The following is a 17,763-nucleotide window of genomic DNA, read 5'->3' as shown; positions in this document are numbered from 1 at the left end:
AGTTGTTTTAGAGGTAAATTCATGCAAAACCGCTGATGCGCGTTGCGTTCAGGGACAGTTTTTCAGCAAGCAGACTCTGTATTTACCTCGACAACGGCTCCGTTTCGTAACGTTCCATTATTATCTCATAGCGTGGTGATTGTGCAGGTCACAACTTGTCCACGAAAGCGTTTTGGAGTTTTGGGATTTTGTATTTGATGAGTTTGATGAGGGAAACCAAGAAATTCCATTAGCCTCCATAGTGTAGCTCTGAACAGCCTGCCGCTCCGCTCCTCCGTTCTAAAAATAGCTTACACCGACAAATAAAGGTAACGAACCTACTGCTATGACTATAGCGATTATGGCAATGGGCCAATTTGCCAAAATGTTGAACTATCCCTTTAAAAGATTTTTTATAGCCACTAGATATCTGAGGCTACAGTTACAACAACAACAATAACTGTTGAACGTGATTTGTTGCTCCTGTTCCTCTGCTGAATGTAAGACATGTATTTACAAATACAAAGAATGACCGTCTTCTTTGTCCTGTTTCTGATCCCAGGAGGCGCATGTGACCGATGCAGACACACAGACGTCACCCTGCCACCTCAACGCAAAGACACCGACACCAGTTCCCAGGACGAAAGTGCGTGCTCGGCTTTTCAGTAGCATGCCTGCATGTGTGCGTCTTTGTTTAAACGTTAATGCTCCTCGGTGTACATGTTATGGAAGCTTTTGTCTCAGTCTGTCTGCTGCGAAATCCAGAGTTGTTGTTTATGCATGAAATTCCCAGGTCGAACTTGCTCCAACCCTTCAAATTCCCTTACATAGTCCTTTTTAACACCAACCATGTGATCTGTGTGGCGTGATTAACATAACATGGGCATGTTTTGGAAAAGCTGTTTTCCACCACCAAAGACATCTCTGTGTGCGTCTGTGTGGGCTTTTTTTTTTTTTTTTTGTGAGTTTTCAAGATGTCATGAGTGTCACCTGACTCGTCTATACAACCTTGAATAGTACTTGAGGTCAGTCAGTGTGAACAGATAATAACCTTTTTAACAGTATATAACAGACATTACTGATAACTTATCAGGACAGAGATGTTTGAAAACAGCACTGTTCAAATTAGCATTTTCTTGCACTAGTGTGGCCGCAGAATTGACAAAGCAAATGTGTAAGTATTCACATTTTCATATTTATACTTAATTAGCAGAACAATTTATAAATTATAAGACATCTGATTTTGTTTGCAAAGAGCAGACTATTAGAGAGTTTTATAACGACATGCAGTATATCAATCAATATTATCTTCTAGTCTGACCTTATGTTATTCTGTAAACTTACCCGGTTGTGTAAAATGCTCAAGGCTGTCTCACTGAATGCATTTTTCATGCTACCATAGTCATTATATGTGTTGGTTCCCTTTTATTTACTCTTATTTTCTCTCTGTCAATTTTCCAAGGTCGGACAAAACAACCTGACAGAAAATGTGGAACATCTGAGCAAATCCTCAACTAACACTCCCAAGGCAAGACCACGGAAGAAGAAGGTATAGGAAATAATAGTTTGTTACTGTCAGTGTGATTGATTGTTGTTGTTAAATGGGCTGGCCTAATGGTTTACTACAGTCTTTTCTCACCCTTTCCAATAAATACTTTGCGCTTCTTTATCTGCTGTATTGCCTTGGTGCTGATTAGCCTGAGGTCATCTCTCAGACAGCCTCTCATGCCTGTGGCCTCATTGCTTGGTCACATGACGTGATTTGATAAAGGCAATCTGCTGCAGGAAACAACAACATGCTTATTTGCAGTGAGAGACAAAGATGGGCTATGTTGTGCTCCTCCAGCTCTGTTGTGGTATTATTACAGATGAGCCCTGCCATAAAAACAGCATTTGGCCATAGATTTGAGTGGAGTTAAAGCATGGAAATTTCCTGTTTGCATGCAAGGTTTGAAGAGCGTGCTCGGGATTAATTTACTTTAAATCAAACAGGTCATTAAGAGACCTACATTTTACAAATTGCATTTGTTAAGTTTAATACACCGCTGCTCTTTTGATCCCACGGACATCCAAAGTGAGCGTGCCTTCATTTACGTATGTGATAAAATAATGAGTAATTCCTCTGAAGTTGGCTTCAGTTTGCCAACAAAGACAGACTGAGCTGACTTTCTGTGGTTGTTTTGAATGCAGTTAAGAGCAAAGATCTGACGCCATGAATGTGGCGTACCTATCAAGACGAGTGTCTCTGTAGAGATAAAACACATGCTGACTGACAGCAAGATAATCTCATGGGAGTTAAAGCATCTGCTGATGAAGACTGTTTCCTTCCCTTCTTCCTTCCCCTGTAAACACCTGAAGTTGGTTACATTTTTTGAACCAGGAAGCTTCTGCTCATGTAATGCATTTGGATGCAAAGCTGGACAGCAAGCCAAACACACTTACAGTTGAGGTGAATGGCAGCCTTTGATTGATTTATTGAAAGTAGTAGTGAAACTGAGAACGGACTCAATGATAGCGATCATAACATGATAATTCCTTGAGCCAATGTAAAAGCAAAAATACTGTGAAAACTATTTCACACAGTGTTAAGGAAAGGTCAAGATGTGGTTCCTATATAGACAATGCAGTAATTGATCTACAAATAATTCAAAAGTTAGCGTTACTTAAAATGTTGCATTAGCATTAAACTTATAGAAAAGTGTGAATGTTGAAATAACAGAAGAAAGGGCATTTGCGAATGCTCGATGTAACAATGTTAGTTAAGCGGCAAAGAGCTGTGCCAGTACTAGGGGTCGCTATTACAACAGAGCGCTCAACTGAAATGTTTATCAGCAGCAGTAAATTAAAATGAATATATGAAGACCTTAATTTGAATATCTAGCTGATGAGGCTACAGATTCCTGTGAAAGCTCCACTGAAAATATTACTCTTAATAGCTTGACCTTCTTAATGACTTATCAAAGTGATTCACAGTGATTCATCACTATGAATATTAACTTTTACAGCTATGATTCCCAAACACTCCCTTCTCTAAAACCTCTCAAGGCCAGACCCTACACAAATTGCTCACTACTCACAAATCACTGTTATGGATTTGGAAGGGTGCCTCATCATTTATGCAGTGTTTATGGGCCTCAGGTCAATGGTGACTATTGGTAAGAGAAACAAAATCAAACAAAACAGACACACCCACACACACATAAACACAGACACATTTCAGTAAGGAAGCACTAAACATGTCTGTATCTGTGTTATTTATGATTCACCTGTTATTAAAATGGATGAATGTATGATCAAAGGGGAGTATCATGAGATGTTTCAATACATGATGGTCTTTGGACTCCATAGGGCAGCTGTTGAATCAATAGATTAATGACACTGTTTCGTTCTCATGGTCAAACCTCAGGAAAATGTGACAACAATTTCAAAATAGACAAATAAATTACACAATACAGCATTAATAAAACATCAAGTTCTGAATGTTTCATTTGATTTTATTTACAGTCTTTTGAAAGTCTTGTCACAACCTTCAAATTATAAATTAATCCATGATTTAGAAACCAGGTCATATCCTCCTTTTGGTCTGTCAGGCTCCTTGGCCATCTGGCCTATTTAGCTCCGACTTGTTGTTGCTCTGTTTGTGCTTTGGTTTTTTGCATAGGCAGAAACTGAGAACTAGAACTGGAGGCAGCATAGCAGTGATGAAACTTACACTCTATCAATTAATAGAATAACCTCCAACAGCAATTTTTTGACTATGCCACATTTTAATTCCCAGTGATAAGAGAAAAGGTGAACAATGTCAGTTTTCATTTTTAAAAGAAACAAAACATAAGTTTCTGTTGACTGTTCCTCAATGTTCCACATTGTTTTAGCGTTTTTCAGCGATACTTTACTTCTCTGGTTTTCAGTGAAAGCCAAATTTAGCTAAATCAATTACAAAATCCCTGAGGGGCAAAATCCATACCAGGTCTAGCTAAAGAAGCTTGTGGAGCTAATTATGTTCCCAGAGATTCACCCATTAAGTGCACCAATGACTAAATGTCCAAATGGAGGCAGCATAGATAGATTTTAGAACAACCCATTAAGTTAAACCCCAAATGGAGATGTTCCACTGGTAAGTGGTGTAAAGAAAAAAAAAAGCGATCCTTTTTAACTCAATCGACAGACATTTATCTAGAGCCAGGCCTCTTTTGGCATCGGGTGTTTTTGACAATTATCAATACTTCAGCTGCTGGCGTCAGAGCCATTTCATACCCTGTTAACCACAGCCAGTCGGCTATTTGGCCTCAGTGTAGATGGGCGACCGAACCAGTGCTTTCCATATATACTGGGAGAAAGCCTCTTGACACATTCTTCAACACTTCTCTCAGGTCTCCTGGGTTGAAAATGCAGAAGGGTTCTTCTCACAATGTGGCTGTAATTAGGTTAAGGTTCTTCTCCTACACTATAGTCGGCGGCTCACGCTATTTATACCCACTGAGGGTCAGCACGGTAAGGCAAACATCACTCAGACCTTTCAGTTTTACGAGCTAACCTTTATTTTCCCCCCTTTTTTGTGGTCTTTTATCGCTCTCTGACTCACCTCAGACGATCCTCGAATGCATGTTTTATTCTACCTGAGCAAAGGTTGAAAGCTCCACCGTGTGTTTCTGTGTGTTTCTGGTTGTACGGGCTTGATTGAGCAGTAATATTACCTGCGTTTAATTTCCCTCCTGCGGTATCTCATATTTCCTCTCACGAGACTAACCTGTCGTTGGCATCTCTCCTCTTTCACTCTTATTGCTTAGGTGAGGAAAGGGAAGAGTGACGGCATGCCCGAGGTTGTCGTTCAGCCCAGCCGTTCTTCTCGTTCGCCCCATGCAAGGCTTTTCTCCATACCAATAGTTCTGCCCCTGACCTCTGAGATGAGAAGCCCCAGTCCAGAGGCGATGGAAACCACTCCCGTTCCTCAGACTCGCCAAGAAACACCAGACGCTGCCTCCCACCACAGCCATCTCGATGTCAGCCCCTCTGGCAGCATGGAGGCCCTCAGCAGGTCAGTGTGTGATGAAAGCACATGCACTTCAGCAAATCTGAAATATTATCTATGTTTTATGTTTCAGCAGTTGGATTTGAATTATCGTTATTTTAAGACCAATCTGTGAAATAGTGATAGAGCAGATGATGTATTGACACAAACATGTGGAAACAGCAGAAACAGTGACAGCATGCTGTGTGTTGCATTCCTGGACATTATTAGTGTGATCTGAGGTGAATACTGCATTTTAGTTGACTTCCTTATTTGATGGGCAAGATGCAAATTAAAGGGATAGTTCACCCAAAATTCAAATTTCACTCATTATCTACTCACCCTCATGTCAACTAAGGGCTGGGAGAATTTTCAGAGTCCTCCGTGCCTTCTCGGAGTTACGGGGGTATCCGCGCAGCAGTATTTGTCCATATAATGGTTGTGAATGGTGCTCACTTGTCTTCGTAAAAAGACACACCAAAAAACATCCAAATACCTCCATACTGCTCGTCTGTAATAATCACGCAGGATTTGCACTGACACAGGAAGAGCAGTGAACTGAGACACTGGGAGCTTCCACTACAAACAAGCTTAAAATATAGACTTATTTAAATGTTTTCGGAATAATTTCTCATGTCGGGGCTTCAATACAAGAGTGACATTACAGACGAGCAGTATGGAGGTATTTGGATGTTTTTTGGTGTGTTTGGTTTTTGGTGGACAAAGAAAAGTGAGCACCATTCACAACCATTATATGGACAAATACTGCTGCGCGGACCCCCCTGTAACTCAGAGAAGGCACGGAGGACTCTGAAAATTCTCCCAGCCCTTAGTTGACATGAGGGTGAGTAGATAATGAGTGAAATTTGAATTTTGGGTGAACTATCCCTTTAACATAGTTTCAAAAGGATATATTACTGCAGTGCATTACGTGCAAAATATGCTTTAGATTATTATTATTCACCCATCGTAATTTTAGAATAGATTATTAAAACCTGCCACTATGGAATTCACTCACGCCATGAAATGTAGTCAGCTGCTCCTGTAGTTTTATGATTTTATGAGGATGATCTTTTATCTGTATGCAAGAGGCTTTATAGCTGCTATAAAACTAAAACCTAAGGTCATGTAACGCATATACAAAACTTCGATACCACATGCCTAACAATAAATGTTATTCCGTTTCTACTTTCATTATGGTATTATCTTGATCTCTGTGTGTCCAGTTCCAGTCTGGATTACAAGAGGGGGGGGATTGTAGCAGTGGTAAATAGGTTATGACCACTGTTTGCATAGGTGATGTGCGAGCAGCCGAGGGTAAGGGTGAAGAATCTTGAGTGTCCGACAGCAATCAGGGATCTAAGGCCCGAGCCCTGTGGCACGGTGCCTCTGGCATCCAAACAAGCCTATTATAAGAAGCTGAAACTGGAACCACTTGGTGTCGAGTGTCCTCAGCTCTGGAATAGCCAGGCTACAGCTGTGTCCGTTGTTGGGACTCTTGCTGTTTGTAACTGGGAGAATTAGACCTTATCTGGACCCACAAATTACAAGATGAATATAGGTCAAAACCTTCTCCGGATGATAGACTCATGCAGGATTGATCCTGGAAAAAAACAACAACTACAAAATAATCTGGGGCAAAGCAAAAATGTTGTGTATGATGTTGAAACATCAAGATGAGAAATGTGGATGCTGTTGTGACTTCTACTACAGCTTGCTGACCACAACGTTGACCTTTAGTATGACATTAATCGTGGCTTAAAACCGTGTCAGCACCAGATCCATTAACACATTACATAAAAGTTTAGTATGACACACACAGTGGTTTGCTGTCAGGCATACTTCAATACTGTATTACAACTCTCACTGCTCCAGCTTATACATATTAAAGAAATCATATGATATAAATACGTCAAGTCAACCTTATGTATGTATGTTCGTTTTTTTGTTTGTTTTTTTGCTCCTCGTCCTCAAGATAATGAACAGTTGATAAACAGGTGGCAGTTATTGGAGCAGATGTTCCTGCCCACATGAAGTGACAAATATAATACTTTCAAGGTGGCGAGAGCTGTCCTCACCGTGTCATGGTACCAGTAAATCTTCTGGTGGATTTCCTCCACACACACTTAAATTCTCCTTGCTGGGTCATATCAGTTGACTGATCTACAGACAGCGTGACGGGGGACCCCACTCATGTGCGTCACCAGTCTGAACTCGTTGGTATTTTACTAATAGACACCTGCAGCATTACTCAAAGGAGTTATATCATCTTTAATTTAAAGTTATAGTTCTGTTCCTGTTCAGAAACACTTTTTGTTATACTGGGTGAAATGGTCCTTCTATCCTGAGAGTAGTCAATACTGTACATTATGTATTCAGAAAAAGGAACGAAAATAATCAGACCTCTGTGGCAGCTGCAGGACTGACAAAACTCTGACCAATCTATGCTTTTCACTCCGAGAGCAAAAAAAACAATCAGATGCCTTCATGTCTAGTTCTGTCTACGCCCAATCAAGCTGCCGTCTCTCTACCTCCTCCCTCTCGCGCGATCAGAGTCTTCACCTACGTCCGCGGAAAAGTCACACTCCAGTCTGGTGGATGACAGTGTAGCTCTGGCAATGCGTGTTGGGTGTCTTCACCCACGTCCGCGGAAAGGTGAAGGCATGGCTTAAAGGAAGGGGCTGGGACTTTTGACTAATGCAGCCTGCTAGAACTGTTTTTCCAGAATCTCCAACCCTACCTTTAAGAAACTGAGATCTGACGAGCTATTTTCCAAATTGTTTCCAAATATTCAAAGACGAGACTTACAGGGGAAGCTTTGGGGCAACTATAAAAAGATAAAATAAATATATAATATATTTTTAATCATGTAATATAATTGTTTTATAATACAAAATAATTAGCTGCATTTTTCACACATAAACCAGTAGCAAATATATGATAATTTTCTGTCAGTGGAAACTCTGTAGATTGCTCTCCTACTTGTCAGCTTGCTCTCACTTTCCATAGGTATGTGTCGTTTAAATCTGTGTCAGCACATCGCAGCACAACGGGCGGCAAACAGATTGAACATAGTGACAAAGTCTTCTCCTTTTAGAAGCATTTGTTGCATTTTTGTTTTCTTCTCTTTTACATTTCATTCATGGTTTTCTTTTTATAGGGTGTGAAATATGTTGTTAAGAATTTCTGAAGTATGTTTGCATCTTGTTGGTGGTGTTTAACTTATTTTTATTTGCATGTTGACACGCGTGATAGATTTGACACCAGCACCATTCATTCCAGTGGACTGAGTTACTCCGTTCGCTCAATGAAAATCATCATCCTCAGGCTTTCCCATCAGTGGCCTCTCTTTTAGATCATGTGTCGTCTGTGCTGTATTGCACAAAAAGGTCCTTCATCCTAAACATTACACCCTAACCAACAAATGAATGCTGTAATTTCGAGTGGCACATTGCTCTCACCTGTAGCTGAAATGCGACACCAGCCTCATTCACCATATACGCCACATGAGCCAACATAGCAGCATCTTGTGAACGTATTTTCCTCTCAGCATTGCGTAGCTGCACGTAGGGGATGCATGCAGGCTTTTGTGTGGAGTTGCCATGGTTCACTGAATCTTGTGATGTAACTATTGGGTTTCTTAGAAGAGCGTTGGAAATAGGTGGGAGTGAGGAACGTTGCAGTGTGGTGTGAGTGCAGGTCCCCTGTGGGTCTAACGGTATTGTTGGCTGCCCGTCAGGAAGTCTCATCCATCAGCTTGAAAGTCTTGACAGCACATATTTACAGCAAGAACCTACTGGCTGGAACAGACTGGTTTTGCTGCTCTTTTAATGTTACTCAGGGGCCTTTTTCCCCCCAATCACACACAGAGCAGTGCTCCTTAAACGTGCTAAGATTAATGTCAATAAAGATTTTCAGTCACTCAAGTCATAGGATATTTATAAGTAGGAAGTCAAAGCCAACGGGATTTGTCAGAGGGCTTCTTCAACTTCTCTCAAGAAACAAAAACCCCCAAGTCAAACCCAATTGATGTTGAGATTATAGATACAAAGTTTAATGTTCAAGTACAGAGACAAATTGTCGGATATCTGACTTGATACTGAGGGAAATGAATGACTGCACGTGCTCCCAAAACAATAGTGTAACCATCCATGTATTTTAACCTGGACTGAAAAACTGTTGATTAACTGATCATAAGAAATGTAATTGTCATTGATGCTGACAATCAAAGAAACAATTCATTTATTCATTTCATTTTGCTGCTTTTCTCTGACCACGTGGATGTAATATAGATTAACTGATGCAATCATTATGCAGCCCCTAGTTTCGACAAGTATGTGGATTTCTCTCACGCGATGCTAATGTCTCAGTGAAAGATGCTGCTGTACCTTGTTGCATTTACAGATCCAAACTATGTGGCCAAACTCTTCTCACAGGTTTTACTTCTAATCATACACACATTGTTTTTGTTTGTGTCATTTTGCTGTTATTGCCAATAAGGTTTAGCCAAGGTAACAAGATGCATGTAATAATAGAAGACAAAAGATTTTCTGTATCTGTAAATTGTCCTGTTCATCAGCAGGTCTCCTGTGCCTCAGTTTAAAACCTAAAGCGTGACGGCTTCTCTTTTGCTTTAACACCTTTTTCCTGATGGAATGAGCATATACCACGCATAGCTTAGCCAGGCTTATCCAATAAATACTTTGGATCTTGACCACTACACAGTTTGTGCTTGGAGGTATTCAAAGAATGTCCAGCACCGATCTAAAAGCTGATGGTCTGGGGGTCCTGAACGGACCGGAGACCGAAGGGACTCCCACTTGGGACACTTTACCTCTCTGTTGATCAACAAAATACAAAAAGAACTTCACCTATGTGTCGAGACATTTGAGATCTCCCATTGTTCTCCACATCAATGCCTCAACAGCAAGTGTTTTTGTAAATTGTTGTCGAGAGATTTTGGAAAAGGTACAGCGGGGCAGGGCGGAAGGAAAAAGACCCTGCCAAGAATCAAGTGACCAGCATCCGCTGAGCCAGACTACCTTTGTCTACTCATTTTTATAAATGTTGAAAAAGTGGAGCGTATCCAGATTGACCAACTTGTCATTGGTAGTTTTCCGTTTGCCCCGGAGGGATCAGGCCTCCACAGTATCCCTACAAAGCTTTTGTTATCCTCTCAGTAAGGTAGTGGGTAAGCAGGATTTCCGCTTTTGCAATTCACGGCGGCTGTGACGGCACACATTATTTTAATTCGCCTGCCAGACTGTGTAACACCGGTTAAGAACGTGGGTGCGTGAGGAAAAAAAAAAAAAAAAGCATTCACCACTGAAACTCCAAAATAATTTGAAAGTGTTTTGTGGTAAAATACACCTGTAGCTCAAAGGCTGGATGAACACACGGACATTTCCTGTTTATTCCTGTTGATTCGTGGTGACATTAGAGAAGACTTTTGAAGTTCAATGAACTTTGACCGTTTTGATTTTGATTCCTGCCTGACGTGAAACCTAAATCCTTTGTTTTGAATTTGTTGAGGTGCTGCCTGAACGGTGAAGGTGGTTTCCCCTCCTCTCTGTGCCCTGCCCCTTACAGAAAGCCACAGGAAGGCACGTCACGTACCAAAACACACCAGAGTACCAAACAACCCACTCAATAACAATTCTTTCCTCTGTGTCTTAGGGCATCTGAGACGTGTTTACAGCCCACAGCTCTGACTGATTGTTGACAGGGATTATTTGATTAATTTAATGTCATCCACTCTCTGCTCCTCTTTTAATTTAAAACAGAACCTGTAAACCAGCATATTCAGACCATTTACTGGACAACTGTATGTGGCCTCTGTTGAGCTCTTCTAAACAGTACAAAGGATGAAAAGGGGCTTTGACATAAATAAATTAATCAGAAGTTAAATAGCAGAAATTAATTAAGTAAGACTACTTTCAGGATATTGTCAGTTGATCTGTCAATTATCTTCTTAATTGTTCAGTTAATTAAGAAAGAAGAACTAGGAGATGTTTTTACTCTTAGGTAAAAAAAAAATAGTACTTAAACAATTAAAGCAGATATCAGCTTCACGGCCGTTTCGGCTAATGCTGCGTTCAAGGCAGGCTTTTGAAACCGTAAGTTACAGCTTCAAGTCACAACTACGACTTGGTAGCGTTCCAGGTAACCCGTAGCTCGTGTTTTTACCATCCTGTTGTCTGTGAAAGTTCCCTATAACGGCCACTCGTAACTTCCGACCCGTGAACTCGTACCAGATCGAACTGGTATGACTTCACAGGAAGGAAAAACACAAAGTACGAGTTTCTTTGAACGCACCATGAGTTAGCAGCCCCCGCCCTTGTCAGGCATCAATTGGTCCTCGTGCTACGTCACCACATTCACGCGCATCCCTTGGCTGCACACACAGCCCTTCATGCCGTTCTCTCTCCTCATTGGATAACACTTGTATCCCACAAGGAAAATTTTCTCCTCGGGTTACAGCAGAGCAGAGTGACGGAGAGACTCGTGTTTAGGCTGAAATACTTCATGTAAGTGATTGCTGACGGAAAATAGGACTATTTAGGACTTATATTAACAAAAACATTCCACTGATATCTGCTTTAAGTATTATTGATGATCAATTAATAATCAATTTATAATTATATAAATAGTTACAGATTATTCATTATGATGAACCGTTGAATGAATGGTACATTCTCAGATCAGCAGACAAGAAATATATTTAAATATGTGTGGAAACTTTGTGTGCAACTGCTGTACCTGGTTTGTCAACATTTTTTGAACCTGAACTTTTGCCCCCAATTTTTTTTTTGTTTGTTATCAATGTGTAAAATGAGAACACTGGTAGAGTTCATGTTGTGCCGACAAATGTTCCTCTCACAAGTAAACATTCATATAAAACCTCAGCAGGGGTAAAAAAAAAAGTATTGAAGGGTCTTGTGTTAAAATATTCCTATTTATCTCATGTAAAATGAAATAACTATATAATGCCAGCCATGTGGAGGTCCTCCAGCACTTTATTTGTGAAATACTACATTTCAGGTTTTCGTTGCAGTGTTTTTCTTCCTGCTTTGATTTTAGAGGAGATAATACAGTATTCAGCTGTGCTGAGGCAAACAAGACGTGGTGATTATGAAAGCCTGCAAGTGCCAGGATATGAAAATGTTAAGCAACCTCAACATTAAGAGCCAAACACTGAGTTCCTCTTATCGTTGCATAATTTTATCATGTGTCACTGGCATACATCCAGTGGCAGTAACCAGCCTATATTCTAGAGCAGCAACCATTTCTCTGCTGGTTCATAATAATTACCCGAGACAAGTTGCACAAAGGCACTGATCTGTAGCACTGCATAGCTATTATTCTGCAGACAAAAGCCAGCCTTATGCTCCTATTGTCAGCCCCAGTAACATGTAGTGATGGATGGGTGAGGTTGGGGAGCAGGGATGTGAGGGGGTTAATGTTTTTATGCCATAGTTGATAGACGCAATGTTCAAGCTAATTAATTGTGTCTGTTTGTTTTCACATTTCAGTTCCCAAGAAGAAGAGCGCCCAATATCTCCTTTCTACATGAGGTAGGCTTCCTGTCTTTGTTAGACCACTGGAAGAATTGGGTGAGAGTATGTTGTTTTGGACTGGAGGTGTGGGGGAAGTGGTTGTGTGCTGCCTCAGTGCATTATCATCAGAAACAATGAAACCACCAGTTAGAGGGAAAGCAGGGCAGCGTGCACATACAACAGTTTGCCCACCACAGTTTGATTATTGTGGAGGAGGAGGCAGCCACAGGGCACGTTTCAAACACACCATCTAAACAAAACAAGCACGTCTGGGCAGAGACACTTTCAAAATGAAGTGATGGTCAAGATTATTCAACAATGCAGGAGCAATGACATTTAGAGATTATTCTAAAACTGAAAAATATTATATTTTGCACGGTTGGTTGAACACATTTTAGTGTACTTAGTTAAAGGGATAGTTCACCCTAGAATGATATTTCGCTCATTATCTACTCACCCTCATGTTGACTAAGGGCTGGAAGAATTTTCAGAGTCCACCGTCCCTTCTCTGAGTTACAGGGGGTCTTGGCGTAGCAGTGCATTTCAATGCAACGGTTGCAAAGGGACACCAGAGCTCTTCGTAAAAAAACACACACAAAAAAACATCCAAATACCTCCATGATGCTCGTATGTAATGTCCGTCTTGTGCTGAAGCCCCAAATTGCGTAATTGTCCCGAAAAAAATTAAATAAGTCTATATTTTAAGCTTGTTTGTAGCGGAAGCTTCTCGAAGCTCCTCTTCCTGGTCCGTCCAAATCTCGCGTGATTTGCGCCGGCGTCAGTGCGGTTACTGCGAATCACGCGAGATTTGGACGGACCAGGAAGAGGAGCTTCGAGAAGCTTCCGCTACAAACAAGCTTAAAATATAGACTTATTTAATTTTTTTCGGGACAATTACGCAATTTGGGGCTTCAGCACAAGACGGACATTACATACGAGCATCATGGAGGTATTTGGATGTTTTTTTGTGTGTGTTTTTTTACGAAGAGCTCTGGTGTCCCTTTGCAACCGTTGCATTGAAATGCACTGCTACGCCAAGACCCCCTGTAACGGTGAGTAGATAATGAGCGAAATATCATTCTAGGGTGAACTATCCCTTTAAGTTATAAATAGCATTTATATATATATATACATTTTATAGACTGGGAATCAATCGTTTGTGGAAAAGAAAAAAAAAAGAAAAAAGCAAACTGAGTAAAAATGAAAAATTAACCAAACCAAACAGGTATACAACACATGATAAACCTCATATATGTATTTGCACATGCAGGTGATAACATGCAACACTACCTGACCACACCTGCTTGATAATCACCTGTTAATCATCAATTACCCGGGGCGCCGTGTGGAGCAGTGTGTTGAGCAGGCGCCCCATGTGCAGAGGCTGTAGTCCTCGCCGCAGTCGGCCCTGGTTCAACTCCCGCATCGGGCGCCCCTTTACTGCATGTCATTCCCCCTCTCTCTGTCTCTCTCAACTATGCTATCAAATAAAGACAGCAAAAGAAATGCCCAAAAAGTATATTTAAATGCTTAGTCATCTGGAGTTGGCACATCATGACTGAAGCGAGTGTTGTTTGCTGATGTGACCTTAGAGCTGATATGGCTCTAGGGCAACTGTGACCATGATTAAGCTTTTTTTTTTTTTTATTGCTTTACCTATAAAGAAAGAACTGACTAGACAGTGGGCAGATACATTACAGAATAGTTGTCAGAGTAACAAGGTAACAAGTTTTCAGAAGTGAACAAAAAAAAAAAAAAAAACCTTCAACATTGGAACTTTTTTTTTTTTTAGATTTTCACTTCCCAGTTTAACTTTATTTTTAAACCACAGCTAACAACATTATCACTGTACATACATCTCGACAACCAAAACACTTAAATACAGATAAGGATTTGTTTTGTAGCAGTGAAGCTGGATAGGCTCCAAAAGAAAGACTTGATAATAATGCAATAAAACAGGAATCAGAAAGGTCAAAGGTCACAACTCAAGCGCTAATCCAAGGCCTGGCTATGTGGTCAGTCGTACAGTAAGCTATGTACAGTATGTGTTCTGTATAATGCATATCTATAACCTCTCTTAGAGAGAGTAATGTATTTATATGTATATGATCTACACTCTCTTGCTTCTTTAATAAGTGCATCCATACAAACCAATGTAATCCAGCACAACACGTGTTGGCACATATCCCAGCTTTATTTAGCTTTTAATGATCATGAATGTAATTAGTTCATATATAAAAAGAAGCAGAACAAATCCACAATTCTTCCTAAGTCTAAGTCTGTTTAATTGCTGAAACAGTGAGTTGGTTAATCAGTTTGACATTAGACAGATGATCATTGTTCATGCTTTTGAAATGTGTTTCCTTAGTTTATAGCCGTGGAAAGTAACGAGTGGTGTGTTCTCATCTAAGATAAACTTATTCAAATGGTCTCCTTTGACTTTGACTATTGACAGTTCAATACAAGAATTAAAAGAATGAAACATAACTGATAATGAAACCAAAGTTTATCTGATTCTCTCCATGACCTCACAGACCAATAACCATCAACACTTCCTCCCTTCCTAATAACTCCCTGTCATTCCCTTCCTCTGCTCACGTTCATCATTGACTCAAGCCATGGCCTACTTGCACTTTGACACGCACGCACGCACACACACACACACACACACACACACACACACACACACACACACACACACACGCACACACACACACACACACACACACACACACACACACACGCACACACACACACACACACACATTAACACAAACTTCCTCTCTCTCCTGAGGTTTACTTGCATTCCTTCACATACAGAGAATCCGAGGCTGCCACAGACGAGCTTAACTTCAGTCCAGTCAAAATGGATTGTAGACCAACATAATTTTCTCGGGGTGTGTGTGTTGACCAAAGACTCTAAAGGTCCTGGCTAATATCTGACTGTGGTGTAATACTGGATTACCTGCACAGACGCCACAGGGTACACAATGCGGGGGATTTAACTGGTATAAGCATCCGCTGTGTAAGCTTTGCAGTTGTTTCCTCTGCACTTTTTATGTCTTAAAGACCACTTGCCTTTAAATACATAGACGCTAACTTCAGTAACATATCATTTTGTTCTTACTTTCATTTCCTAAGAAGTAGTCTCGTGTCCTAAATAAAGCAATTATGTTGAGTAAACTTTAAGCTCCTGTAAAACAAAGACTTGCACTGCTGGCTTTTTAAAATCACACTCAGCAGGACAACAATAGTGCAGTAACGCAATTAAACTGTCCATGACTTTCCATACCAGTCATATCATTATAGACATGACCCAGTTCAGCAACACCATCAGCAGGCAACGCTCACCTGCTAGGGTAATTCAGGTAAATGGAAAAACATTTGTATTAGCTTCATTATATTTCTTAAAGAAATTGTTTCGCTATTTTATGAAGTTGTGCTCTCGCTAGGAATTAGATGAAAACAACGAGACCACTCTTATATACAGTACATCCATTAAATATTAGGCTTCAGCAAAGGTTGATGTGAAACAGCTAGACTGGCTCCGAAGGTCAAAACAAAACAAAAAACATCACCTTTAAAACTCACAAAATGAAATTACACTTTTAAAACTACATTACGTGGTTTTATGGGGAATTATTATATGATGGACTTTTTTCTTGAACAGGGGACTTTTGGGAGTTTCCAATAGTTGGGAAGTGAAAAGCTAAACTGAGTTGGATTAAAATCTGGATTTCATTTTCTTTGAACACAACCAGGCCAGCTGTATCTGCCTTGTTCCAGTCTTTTAGCTAAAATAAGATAACCTGTCACCGACTGCAGCATCATAATCACTGAACAACATATATGGATGTTCCTGCCCTCTGGTCAAACAAGTCATGTTACAGTAGCACAATGACACCAGACAGGTGAGAGGTGACTCTGGCGGCTTTCAGTTTCAAAGATTTTATCGCTCATATAAAGTTTTTACGACCGAGGATTAAAAGACACAATCATTGTTTCGTTGCCAGCTGATCAAACACAGGACTTGGGTTGGTGGTATAATTGTGTATTTTTAGTATCTGTTTCTTTGGGAAAAGGATTGTGGGCTTGACTCACTTATATTCGGATAGTGATGTTCCCGTTATGTTTCTGATGCAGTGACTCATCCTTCTTCCCCTTGGTCTCTTTTGTCAGTTAGTTCCTGACTCAGACACACACACACATCAGGCAACAAGCCTGTTTCATACCAGAGCGGTTTCACACTGTCACATCTTTAGTCAGTAAGTCAGCGACACAAAGTTCATTCAGTGATCTCACTGTGCTTTTGGTGGTCTACCAAACTGCCACACTTCGTCTGCACTGCGCCAACTTCAGCACTGGGACGATAACTGCCAGAAGATATTTAATTACCCAATATTTTACCCTTGACACTTACAGGCAGCACCACGCAGCTGTTTATTTAATCAGCAGCCTAAATGTGGCGAAAGCAGACATGAAAGAAAGCTGATTGAACAGTAAGGACCGAAAAACATTGTGTATTTCAGGGTGTGATGAAATTGAACTCAACGGTACAGTATTTGTTAAAATAAATGTTAAAAAGTAGTTTTTAATGTGTAAAATGATCCAAAGGCTCCATTTGATTTTGACTTTTGTTATCACAATCAAATGTATCAGCCAGTTAATGTGGACAGGACACATATAAAGAATTTGACTTCTGGTATATAATATGGTATTTGTGCTTGGGAAACCAGAAAGCTTTAGAACAACTGTTTGAAACTATCAAAGTGCTAAAACTGACACTTTGACAGAGAGCACACTAAACCTCATTTGACTCGCACGGCGCTGTCGGTAAACATCTCTCAAAGGTATGATAACTACCGTCCTCTGGCACCTATTGTATTTATATTGTATAATTGACCCTGTCGTCACCTTTAGATGCAACAGTGGCGTCCTATAAGCTAAGAGGACAGTCAAGGCGCTAAAGTCGCGGACAGATCTGGAAAGTTCTGTCTGTCATGTTTCTAGCCTTAATGTGTCAACTGCACCTGATGAATGGAGGCCTCTGACATTTACAGGCATTAGAGTCTGAAGCTAAGTCAACACTGGTAAGACATTAAACCAGTTTTTGTTGCTTTAACCTCTTACATTTAAAGCGCCAGGTCTAATTTTAGGAAGCTGGCTAATATTTTTCCTGCTGTGCTCAGAGATAATTGATCAGTTCAGTCTGCTGCC

The 17,763-nt window shown here is 40.5% G+C and overlaps 1 protein-coding gene across 1 annotated transcript in view; it reads left to right on the top strand.

The window, feature by feature from the left end:
* Nucleotides 1-17,763, top strand: part of fam13a (family with sequence similarity 13 member A) — a gene marked incomplete at its 5' end in the record, with an annotated part of 55,815 nt that overhangs the window by 14,151 nt on the left and 23,901 nt on the right. Inside the window, 4 exons of the mRNA XM_083980835.1 lie at nucleotides 542-625; nucleotides 1,442-1,528; nucleotides 4,770-5,017; nucleotides 12,523-12,564. Coding sequence (XP_083836961.1) covers nucleotides 542-625; nucleotides 1,442-1,528; nucleotides 4,770-5,017; nucleotides 12,523-12,564 — 461 coding nt within the window. The remainder of the gene's footprint in view (nucleotides 1-541; nucleotides 626-1,441; nucleotides 1,529-4,769; nucleotides 5,018-12,522; nucleotides 12,565-17,763) is intronic.

The sequence above is a fragment of the Trachurus trachurus genome, assembly GCF_905171665.1.
Source record: "Trachurus trachurus genome assembly, chromosome: 1".
Classification (NCBI taxonomy): Eukaryota; Metazoa; Chordata; class Actinopteri; order Carangiformes; family Carangidae; genus Trachurus; species Trachurus trachurus.
Note: the sequence above shows the minus strand (reverse complement) of the source record. Positions and strands in the feature narration are given on the sequence as shown.